General features: G+C 34.6%; 1 protein-coding gene across 1 annotated transcript in view; it reads left to right on the forward strand.

Moving 5' to 3' along the window:
* The first annotated feature begins 1,590 nt into the window (after nucleotides 1-1,590).
* LOC108968099 (protein kibra) overlaps nucleotides 1,591-12,764 on the forward strand; it is a 53,540-nt gene continuing 42,366 nt past the window's right edge. The window contains exon 1 of the mRNA XM_018931880.1: nucleotides 1,591-4,538. Coding sequence (XP_018787425.1) covers nucleotides 4,087-4,538 — 452 coding nt within the window. The 5' untranslated portion in view covers nucleotides 1,591-4,086. The remainder of the gene's footprint in view (nucleotides 4,539-12,764) is intronic.

Below are 12,764 nucleotides of genomic sequence, written 5' to 3' on the forward strand. Positions count from 1 at the left end.
TCAGTACCTTCAGCAGATTACGGTTTTTCCGCTTTCGGTTTACTTTGTAGCGCTATTCGCTTTATTATTGTATAGCTTCGATGACATATTAATAAACCCACGATATATTTGATGAATATATAGTCCTCACCTATGAAGTCAAGCATTTCTTCCGCGTCTTCTACTCGATGTAATTTTTGCTCTTTTAGTTTAGTATTGATAATCTGTTTCATAATGAAAACATTTACTAAGATGTTCCAGAAAACCCTTCTGCAACATCAGAACATAAAATTCAAATGCAAATTCTATTTTATTTTTTTATCTATGCCAAAAATTGACAGACAAATTTTTGGCCTTATAAATTAATAGTTGCCAAAGGAGGAAAAAATATGTAAATCGATTGGGTTTGTGTGGACCAATTCGGATCAAATTCGATGGTGCTGTTAAAACTAGAAATACAAAGAAATCGACTATTCTTTCGTTTCATTCAAATTAAATCCGAAGTAACTAGTCAACCAACGAAAGACTGATTTGTAGAGTTAAAAAAAAATTTCGAAGTGAACGAATATTCTATTAAAGGGTAACAGGGGTTTCCTCGAGTAAAAACAACCTTTTTTATCTCATATAAAAAGTGAAATATTTTGTTTTTTTGTTGTTAGAAATATACGCTGTTTTAACAAAGGAAATCTGAAATTTTTGGGATAATCTATGCCAAACTCAGCCATCGCGATACCATTTCCGTTTTCAGGATAACTCATTACAGGATCATCTAAAGTGTAAAAAATATAAGTTTTTGTTAAAGCCTTAGCTTCGAACTTGGACGAAGGAAAAAATAAACTAAAAATTGTAATTTTGCAGACATTGACAAAAAAACAAATTTCAGTGAAAATTTCGGATTGTTTTTTTAGAAACAGTTTCAATCGAAAATATATCCTTCGTCCAAGTGTTTAAGAATTGTATCTCAAAGACCTGTGTTAAATTTCATGAAGATCCATTGAGTATTTCTGGAAAAGTCATACCAAGCGACTTCCAAAGCACAGTTTCGAAAAACGCATTTAAAGATTTGAGTGACAATAAAATCAAGCCTCGCACAAGTTCTAAAGGCTGTAACTCCGAAACTGTTATATTACTCGGATCAACTTGAAATTTAGGACAATTTCTAGAGATCTAGAAAAAAATAAAAGCAGCTTCCTAAAAGTAATCTAGAATTTTTGTTAAGAAAACTTTTACTGAGGTAATTTTTACTGTCTCAAAAACCTTGGATTATATATTTGGAGGTACAGGCCAACATGAGATATTTTGGTAACATCCAAAGAAAATAATATCTCAGTCTAACAAGTACTGATCTTTTCTAAATTTTGAAAATTTTTGACTTTAAAATCATCAATTAACAAACTCACACATGACCCTATCATAACTTTAATACAGTTTGTAACCAATGTGGCAACGCCAAATTTTATTTTGATTACTTGAGCGCTCACTCATAACTACCGCAAGTGCAAATACTCACTAACACACTCAAAGCGGCCTGCTCCAGCTAAACGCAACGGAATTCGTTGCCTCCAAAGCAAATGGGCACGATCAATGCGATCATACCGTGTTCGTAGCTCGTAACATAAACGACTAGTTTTTTCGCTTCGTTGCGGAAAGTGCTCGCGGACCTGAGATACAACAAAAAAATAGATATCTGTAAGATACAACAATACGAAGGGAGTTATAGATATGAGAAGAAAGTGAAACAAACAACATAAATGCAGTTTAGTTTAGAAATTTAAAAAACCAGTGAACTACAGAAAAATAAAAAGCAGAGACAACAAAGTTGTGTACAGAATAAAATGGCAAACATTTATAACTAAAAGCAGTACCGAAACAGTGAATATGAAATAAATATTGAGTAAAAAAAGTCGTTTCACAAAAACCACGCAAAAGTGTATACAAGTCAAGAGTAAATCGAAATTGGAAGATTAAAAAAAAAAAAATAAAAATAAATAAAATTGTAATCATTTGTATAAAACGCACAGCAAAAATTATACACAACTTTTAAAGAAAAATACCAGAGCAACAGGAATTTGCCCTCCAATAAATATATAGCAGCGCGAGCAAACGTACGGACCAGCGCACAATTGACTGCATACACACCTACACACACACACTCACACATACAAATTTTCGAAATGAAAAAATAATAAATAATTAATTTTTTATGGAATGGAATGCAGCAACAGAGATAGCGCTAGCTGCCAACGCCTGGGGCCGTGCGCGTAAACGAGACGCCGACAAGTTGGAGCAGCGCACGAATTCAATTTTGAAACGATCCAACAGTGAACAGCGAGCAACGTCGTATAATAAGCAGCAACACTAAGCACACGCGCGCGCAGTGGGGAAGCACGAAAATATGGTGTCCATGCATGCCTACGTTTGTGTGTTTATATGTATGAGAGAGTGAGAGACGCTCAACGCTTGTTGTAGCAGCGCGCGTTAATAGTGCGGCAAAGTGACGCGAAATCGACGCGATCAACGTGGAGCGCGACCAATAACTAACTAACCGACTGCGTTAGTGTGTGAGCACGTTTCATATTGAGCACCGCGGTGTAGCAACGCGCAGAGCGCGCCACCAAAACAACGCCCCAACCACCCGCGCCTACCACACACACGCACACACACACACACACAGCCGCACATGCACGTCTGCTCTATTGGCACCAAACAACTACGAGCAGTCAACGCCGAGCAGTCATCGTGGCCAAGTTACATACGTACAGCTATCTAGCAGCCAGTCAGCTATAGCTAGCTAGCGCGCTAACGCCCGCAACGCGATCGAACTGCTTGTATATACACACGCACGAACTATAGCAAGTAACCCGTACGCGCCTTTACTCTGATTAGTATCGTTTGTGGCGAGCGCGTTGTGTACTAGGCGAGGAATTTTTGTGCGCGTCTCACGTACTTAAATAAATTAATATATTTATCTAGTGTGTTGCCGTACATATTTACATGTGTGCATTTTGTTTTGATTATGTAGCGCTGTGTATCTAATGGATGGTGTGTTACATTTGCAATTTGCATAGCTACCATACATACATATACATATTTATATATTATATACAAGTGTACATGGCATCTAGCGATACGCGCGTGTCTTGAGCGAACGAATTATACATATATAATTTGTTATAATAACGCAATGTCGTAAATCACAAGTGAATTGAGTGTAAAAATCGCTAAGAAAAAAAAAATTTTTTTTTTCAATAAGTTTGAAAACAACTGTGCTGAATTCTAAATAATTGGAAGTAAAGTACGCCAGCCAGCCAGCCATTATAAAGTGAAAACAGTGCAAGCGAGCAAGCGAAAATCGTGAAAATTAATTGAAAGTTTGTGAAAAAATAGTGATATACCACATAAAAAATATATAGCGCGCTGTTGCCGCCCCACAACTTAATTGCCCATTCATCAAATAGCATACCGCTCCGCACAGCACGCTGATTAGCGCTCACGATTGCAAATTGTAGTAGCGCAACAGCAACGCCCCAAAAGCAACAGCAAACACACGCGCGCTCACATAAATACTGTACATTTCACCGGATTGTATGTGCCGCGTCTCTAGCGCTGCCCTACATCTGCACGTAAATACAACTTGCAGCCAGTAGTTATGCGCCAGCGACCGTCTGCCGCAGCCAGCAACCGATAAAATAGATAACAGCCGGTGCAAGCAAAAAGACAAGCCACAGCGAAATTATTAGCGCGGCGAATATGTTGTCGTCAGCGCCAAGCCAAATGCTAGCACAAATAACAAAAACAACAACAACACCGATAAACGCATTCACAACGTCATCAGCATAGTCGTTGCCATCAACGTCAGCGCGCGCATTGCTGTTGTGGTAGTCTACGGCGCTGTCGTAAATCGCCTGCATTTGACAGACGTATTCGCTACTAGTGTCAGCAATAGCAACAACAAGCGCAGTGGTAACACGGTAACGCGCTTAGTGACAATTTTCCGACAGCATTTGCAACAAAAATAGCCGCTTTCAAGCAAACGCAAACAACAACACGAAATAGCAACAAAGTTTTAAGCGCGTCGCTTTCTTGTTATTGTTGTTGCAGGCATTTATGAATTTTAGCGGAACGTTTACATATAAATTGTTGTTACTGCTGCATATACATTACCACGTTCATAGTTTAAGTGACGCCTCGCGCCCAGTTGCATACGCCAAAAACCACAGCTTAGTGGTGGAGGCGCGCAGATACGCTTCAGCAGCCGGTGCCACCGTTTTTCTTGGCAATCATAAAAAATTTCTCGTCGACAACGTGCAGGAATTTCAAATTGGAATTATGCCAAAACAACAGCCACAATACCACCACCACCACCATCTCCAACAACAACAACAGCAACACCAACAGCAACAGCACATTCACCATCAGCAGCAGCACAATCACACAACGTCACATCATGGCGAGTATCCGCTGCCAGATGGTTGGGACATCGCCACCGATTTCGATGGGAAAACCTACTACATCGATCATAATACGAAGAAGACAACGTGGCTGGATCCGCGCGATCGGTATGTAGCCAAATTGACACCAAAAAGTGAACATACATATACAAACATATGTGTGAATATATGTATACATACATGCTTATATGTATATGTATGCATAGAAGTATAGTTGTACTATATATGTTTAATTGCATAAAATCACTTGCTCCATCAGCTAGACATCACCAAATACATAACCTATACATAGACATATGTTTGTATATATATAGGTTAATCGAGTTTATTTGCTATTTTGCGAAACTAATTATATACAGACATATATATTTTACTATATACACATACATTTATTTATTATAAATCGATTGTGTTTTTTGCAACAATTTTATGACAGAATATTTTTAGCATATTTACGGTTTCTCAAGAAATCATTGAATAGTTCGCCTTATTTACAACATTCGAAAAGTCTTGTCTATCCAAAGCCTTGTAATCTCATCTCTGTCATTAGCTTTGCAAAGTTTTGCGACAATCGTTCCATCATTCTTAATATGGTTTTAAGAGGAAAAGCATGCGATCCTGAAAAATTATTACTCAGCTTACAGAACTGGGTTATATTTTATTGAAGTAACGTGTTCCCAGTAATCTTATTTTTGCACTGAACGCTTCTGACGTGAGCTTTCACTTTCGTTTATAAACCATTTGACTTTAAGCAGTTAATGACCCAGTTCTCGAAAATTGAACTGCAGAGCTTTCGTGGAAGAGCTTTCGAAAGGTTTTGTCATTGATGCGCTTAATATTATTTTTAGAGAACTCGCATTTGATTCGTAACAAAACCGCAAATTTTTGCACTCATTATGTCAGCATAGCAAAGCGTTGAAGTCAGAAGTTATAATCATCTTCGGTGCTATACCTTTCTGCTCTGTTTGAAATCTACTCTCTTCTAAAACATTTCTTGTGAATGTACCTGGCATTAAAGTGCTATAACTTAGATTTGTTTCGTTTGCGTTTGAATCCATGGTATATGTGAGTTGTTTGTTCGATACAGTACTTTCCAAAACACAAACACTTTATAAATAATCTTGGAGGTATATAAATACTCCTTTTCTAGACAGTTCATAGTTAAAAAAAATTAAAAGTCTCAGCAAGATGCTTTAATACTAGGCTGTATAATAGTACACTAACCTTGACGCAGTAAGACTGAAATTATGGCAGCAAATGGTTCGAAACTTCGATATTAAGTGGTTTAAAACCTAATCTTTCTTTATATTCAATATTAAAAGATGAGGACTGAATCGCTACTTTGGTCTATTATGCCCTGATATTCAATATTATAAAGATTTTGAGGCAACCAAATAGTAAGATGTTATTTAATAATGATTTACATGACGTAATAAATTTTAATTACGTAAAAACTCTGTATTAAACCAAACAGTTTGTTTACAGCTGCTGCTTAAATCGGAATATCGAACAAACCATTTATCTAAAATTTTGTATTTCTACTCAAATGTCTTGTTCGGTATCGTTACGAATATTGGAAAAGGCTTACTGTGATTCAGTTTTATCAAAAACTCAACCTACGAGTGGTACAAAGCCTTCAAAGACGGTTGAGAGATCGTTGAAGACATGGCTAGTTCTGGAAGACCTTCGATCTCTTCAACTGAAGAAAATGTTGAAAAAGTATTAAAAGCTTGAAAATGAGCAGGCAAGTCTCTCGCTAGTCCGTTCGAAAGATTTTGGTGGATATTTTGAGTGTGAAATGCGTTTTTGCGTCCGCAAATTTTTTCCAAACTGAGTACCATTTTGATCGTATTTAAAGCCAAAAACGCAAGGAATACCATCGGTAAACCACTATATTTACCAGATTAGACTTCTTAAGACTTTTTCTTGTTCATTCATTGTAGGAGCGGAAGGCCAATCCAAAAAGTGCTTATGAAAAGTGTTTCGAGGACTGCAGTTCGCTAACCATGACGCGTAGATTTTCGAAACTGCAGGCCGGATCCACTTCAAATTCTCGGATAATATTCCCAAATATATGTAAATCCAATATATGTGCGAAAATATAGATTTTTTATAACTAATACTTAATAAGCTAAATTTCTTGCGGAGATTTTTTGTCATACTGAAAATGTATACTTCAGTTCATGCAATTCTCATCAAGCTTATGATTTTTAGCTATTCATAAATTATGTGTTTACTATGATATCTATCGAATTTGCTCAATGAAAGTTATAATTTATATAAAGTAATTGTGATAAAGATGTATGAATTGATAAACTGCACAGGGTATACTAAATTGGATAACGAAGCTTGTACACACCTAAAAGGAAACATCGGAGATCACATAAAAAATATATAGATATGTTAACGAATTTTCACATGAATTTTTGCATGAAACAAAGATACATTTTCTAAAAAGAGTATTCAGATTGGATCACTATAACCTATAGCTGCCAAACAAACTAACCGATCCCAATCAAGTTTTTGTATGGAAACTTTTTATTTGTGTACTATATTTTTTCAAACTTTTACTTATTAGTTCATCGTCTCAGTGTGAAATTTTCGAAAAATAATTTTTGTTGCATTATCGGTTAGTATTTTCTCCTATTTTGAAATCGGAAATTTAAATTATTACGGTCGCTACAGCGTTTCTTGTAGAAAGGGGACTGAGTGTGAAACGAGCGAGACAATCTATAATTGGTGTTTTTCAAAACGGTATGAACCGCTTTTTTTTTAGCTATTGAGCTAGTTGTATTTTCACTTCACAGCTGCGCTGTTACGCATTTAATCTATGACTTGTACTCGACTGTAGCACGTCCTGCAGCAAAAGTATGTCAAACTGTCAACTTCCAGTGCCTGCAGTACCTTTAATTTACACTTGTTTGTAGATTTGGTGTAAAAAAATTGCGAAATAAAAAATTTTCCTTCGCATGAGCGTGTGAAAATATGTAAAAATAAATATTTATGAAACTGTTGAAGCAACTCACACACGTTGCATATGCATATGAGGCAATTCCAATTTCTACAATGAGGCTATACATACATATGTACATATTTAGTGCCAGCAAATATGCATGTAAAAAGTGTGCGTCTTTTCATTTTGCAGCTACACATAAATGGAAAAAATTATTTCGCAAGTGTGCGCACTTTCAACACAGAAGTGTTATGTACAAAGTATCAAAAAGTTGTTTTTTTATTTTATGAAAATCGGAAGCAACTCGAGCGCAAGCACAATTTACATAATACACACGCACGCACACATGCAACTTAACAACAGCATACATCATATGTATAGTCTAGTTTCATATTCACATGCTGGCAGCGGAGAAAATCGCTTTAGCCAGTGCGTGCACACGATTTAAAAGTAACAACACATAGCATAAATATTCGCAATTGTTTATAATTAACTTGCGTATATACGCATGCATACATACAAACATATGTACATACATATGTGGTTATATATAAACTTATTTATGTCCAAATTTGTTGCGTATGCGCGCTTCTTGCAAAATGTGTACAGCTGTGTGAGTGTGGCAAGCATTTCGTGCGCCCCAACGGCGTTCGAGGCGGCACAGTTAGTTGTATTTAGACAAAATTCCAAAAATATGATATAAAAACGTTTTACTCTCAAAGGCACTGCTGCGTTGCTAAGCGTTTACTCAGCACATTTGCAACTGCTGCGTGTGTGTATAGTAGTAGTTGTTGCTAATTACATACATGCGCACACTTTTTTTTCAATTTTCAGTTTTCGCGATTTTCTTGCGAATTTTTCTCCACTTGTTTGCTCACATTGGTCTGTGTGTGCGCGTAGTGGCCGCCACACGCGTGTGCTCATTGCCTGCAACAACTGTTTCAAATTGCTTGTACTTGTTGTTGGTGCAAATACCTCCACACGTATCCACATTCGAGTTCAACTATACTTGGACTCTTAATCATCGCATTGGAATGTTTTGCTTAATTCTCTTCTTTTTCATCGGCGAGTTGTCGGCTTTTTGTTGTTGTTACATTTTCCTTTTTCCATTTATTTATTATTTCTGTTTTCGTTTTCGTTTACGTTTTAGCTTCATTTCATTTTCATTTATTTCAAATTTTCCAACACGCTGTTCGCAGTCGCTACACACACACACACACATATACACATAAACGCGTGACTAATGCGCCTGTATGCAATCACAAAGCACATACTGTTTCAAGCCGATATATGACTTCAAATAACTATAACATATGTACATCAGAAAATACAATTTTATATGAATATATGTACATATTAGTTTGAAAATTTGTAACCCCATAGAAGTTTGTAGACATTCCACAACCAACACACACAAAGTCACTCAAATGCATACACATGCATTACAACCGCCGCGCCGCCTAAACGCTCGTCTGTCTTGTCTGCCAAACAGCCTACGAGTTTTCTTCGGCAAATGAATCGAAATCGCTTTTTGAGTGTGCTCTTCACGCCTCACCGGTAAGGCTGCCTCCGCTGCCTGCCTGCGTGTGTGTGTGTTGGTGTATGCGCTGTGTTGTTCGTGGAAACAGCAGTACTTGTAAATAGATTGGAATGTGCACTCATGCATTGAAAATTTTTAGTTTTTGGAATTCAGAATTTTTCCGCTGCTCGCTTTCAGCGCACTTTGATCTAGAGTTCAAAGGGGGTTAAAGCAGAAATTAGAATGAAACGGAATTTTTTTCACTTCAAGCTTGTGAATATAATTGTGCCTTAATTAAGAATGAAGTATGCATTTGTAGGTGATTTGTAGCCCCATTTGGCAGTAGACGGACTTAGCAGTGTTCAGTATCAACTGAATGCTAGCTTTGGTTGAGACAAGGCTGTTGGAGACTGAAATAAAAACAGTTTAACAGTTTATGTCAGTATTATATTCCCTTAATTATAGTTGATTTTTTTTTTTTTTTTGAAACATATATTTTTATTCATTCTAATTATTAAGAAAATGTTAAATGAATTAATTGATTTTGAAAACATATATATATATATAATATCTGATATATATATATATATATATATATATATATATAATATGAGTTTTTCTCAACTTTTTCGTTTGAAATTTTTTTTATTTTAATTCCTTGCTTATATTTATACATAGAAATCGTGACTATTTATTAACTCGCAGTACTTTATTCTTCAAAAGAATTTTTTTTTTTTGTGTTAAAAAATATGTTTCCTTCGCTGACGTTTGTGATACTGCCAGCTTTTAAATATTGTTTTTGACTAAAAATTTCACTAGTTTATGGCACAAGAAAGATAACACTATAACTTGTATTACATTTTGTGGTAGCTTTCGACTTTTATACGAAGCATAAAAAGTATAAATATTTTCTTTGATTCAGCACTGGAAAATTTTTTCTACCATACACGAGACATTATTTGTTCTACAAAACACAAATAGATTTTTGTCTACTAAATAAATTACTTGTTCTACAAAATATATCAAATTTTTTCTGTAATAGTAAACATGCCTGCTTAAAAATCGTTATTTAAGTGTAAATTCTACTAAAACACTCTTTCAAAGTAAAAATAATTTCTACTAAAATACTTTTCAAAAATCGGGAAGTACAGACAACTGAGTATGATATCTCTGTTTTGTTATACTTAAGAGACAATACTCAAACAGCAATGTACTGCTCAGACTCCAATGTTACGCTTAAATAGTACCTCCAGTTCAGAAACAAAGGACTATTAAAATGAAGGTACTTTTTACATGGCAATGACAAGCTTTGCTGAAAGATTATTAAGTTCTGATTAAAGGCAATCTTATATAGAAACAAATGCTTTGTTAAGCGGGTTTGATAACAACAAGTAGAACTCGAAATAGTTTTACAAAGATATGATGAACTTTTAATAATGATGTTGGATATTCTATTTAAATTAATACATTTACCAAAGGTTAAAAAAGTAACGTATGTTTTTATGTGGATTAATAAGTAGATTAAAAATACCTGTCAGTTATAATATTTTAAAATATTGCCCAAATGAAATGTTTTGAGTATGAAGCACTGAAACATCTCAGATGAACTACAAAGTGTGAAAGGAGATCGCTTACTCATTGACCGTTGGTAAAAGACTTTTTGAGAAAAAGTACAGCCAAATAATATATAAATGTATATATTTACGAGTATATATATATATAAACAAATGCGCATACAAACATCTGTTTGTGTACTTAATCTCGAAACTCAAGAGAAAGCAAATTGATAAGCGCACACTTTCAGTTTTATTCACTAATTACACACTCGAGTGAGTAATTCTTCATTTTCACACCTCAAACACAACACACTTTGGACACACTTTCGTTCACACTGACGGCCATACATCCTATACATATGTATATATATAAGTACAAGTACACAAAAACGCAGCCATCAATTTTGTGGTCTTAATTTTTGTCATAATGCAGCGTATCCTATCTACAATTAATTTCACTTGAAAAATCTGTGAAAAATATAATAAATTTTAAAGCTTAAGCGATCAATAACAAAAGTTATTCCCCCAACGAAAATCATGATTTCTCGCATTTTTTTGTATTTATTGTGTGTCTTTCAGTGAGTCAATTGACACTCATAGCATAACTAAACTGCTTTCAGGCAAAGATAGCGCAATGAAAACAGAAAAAACACAATGAAATCAGCAAATAATAACATTAAATTAGACGCCCAGCTGCAATGGCAGACCAAACAATGCAGACGTCTATATTATCAGCACGCTATATACATACAATATAAAGTAGATATATAGTATATGCTATATATAAAATGCTGAGCGCATAGTTTAACTTTTTTCGTGCATTATCGCCCTTGTACTGCAATCAATCGTGTATAATCGTAGGCAGTGTCGGCCATTGTCGTCTAGCGAGATTGTTGATAACGGCTTTGCGGTTCACTGTTGTTGCTAATTGGCATTTGTCAATTGTGCGCGACTTTATTGATCGTCGAAAATGCCATAAAAATTCCTTAGGCATTTATAACGCTGACGAAAAAAAAAAAAAAAGAAGTAATACCAAAAAAAAATTAACAAATAAAAAAAAACCAAACAAATAAAAAAGTTCATAAAAAGTGAATTATTTTATTTATTTGCTTATCTGCGATAAATACATACAAACAGCGAAGTGCTCGTTTGTGTAGCAGTTTGTAATATGAACTCACATTAGTCGCGCTTCAGGTTCGCCGGGGCGTATGAGTGTCATTATCATTTTTGTGAAGATCGCCGGGCTTTGTTCACGGCTGCGTTTAAAGTTACATTTTTATTGCTTTACGAATTCATAAAAAATTGCCATTGTACACTCCTCAACTTCTTACGCTGCTATGCATATTCTCCATATTTCTTTGCACTTTAGTTTTCGCAAAATATTGAATAAAGTTGCTTTACGTATTTCATATTACTTGGATGTTTAGCGGAAGAAAAAAACAATACATATGTATTTATTTATTTGCATAATGTTGGTATTTATAAAATTTAAGTGAGCATTTGGCCCAAAATCGAGCACTCTCTGCAGTTAGCGGGCGACGATGTCTCAGCTTTCGCTGACGCAGTCAATTTGAAATATTTTCTCTTTTTTTGTTTTTCATATTTTCGCACACAAGTGGCATTGTGAGTTTTTAGTAAAGAAATAATTTTTGAAATTAAAAAGTATATTTAATAATTAATATTAAATACAAATGTATAAAGGTAATAATTCTGATATATCTTAACTGTAGATTTTAATACCAAAATTTTAGTTCGAAAAATTTCAAGTAACAATATTTTTAAATATTTCCTCAAATTAATTTACATAGCAGCAATAAATGACGCCATTTATTCGCGCCTATAATGCATACCGAAATACATACTCTTTGTAATATATCTATATTATTATTTCTCTTTTTCTCAAATGCCACACGCAAAAATGTTGACGTCTATTTCCTCCTAATTAAATCATGATATAATATTTGTAAAATATATTATATATGTAAAAAAATATATATTCATATAAAATATGCAGCTGTATGTGACGTTAATTGTTTCGTGTACGTGTATATAAGTAAATGTACAAATATTTTATGTCTCGCCAGTCGACTGACGTGCAATTTGTTGTAATTTTTGCTTTCCATTCATAATCATCTCTCTTCCATTATTTATTATTATTTTTTTGTTCATTGACATTTTGATGGCAAAATATTTGCACGACATATATGTATTATCTGTTGAAAGCTATAATAAAAAGTAATAACGTTATAAAAAATTAATTAAATTTGGAGAAATAAAATTATAGAAAATTATACCAAAAAATTTAT

This window comes from Bactrocera latifrons, unplaced genomic scaffold, assembly GCF_001853355.1.
Source record: "Bactrocera latifrons isolate USDA-ARS-PBARC rearing strain unplaced genomic scaffold, ASM185335v1 scaffold_202, whole genome shotgun sequence".
NCBI lineage: Eukaryota > Metazoa > Arthropoda > Insecta > Diptera > Tephritidae > Bactrocera > Bactrocera latifrons.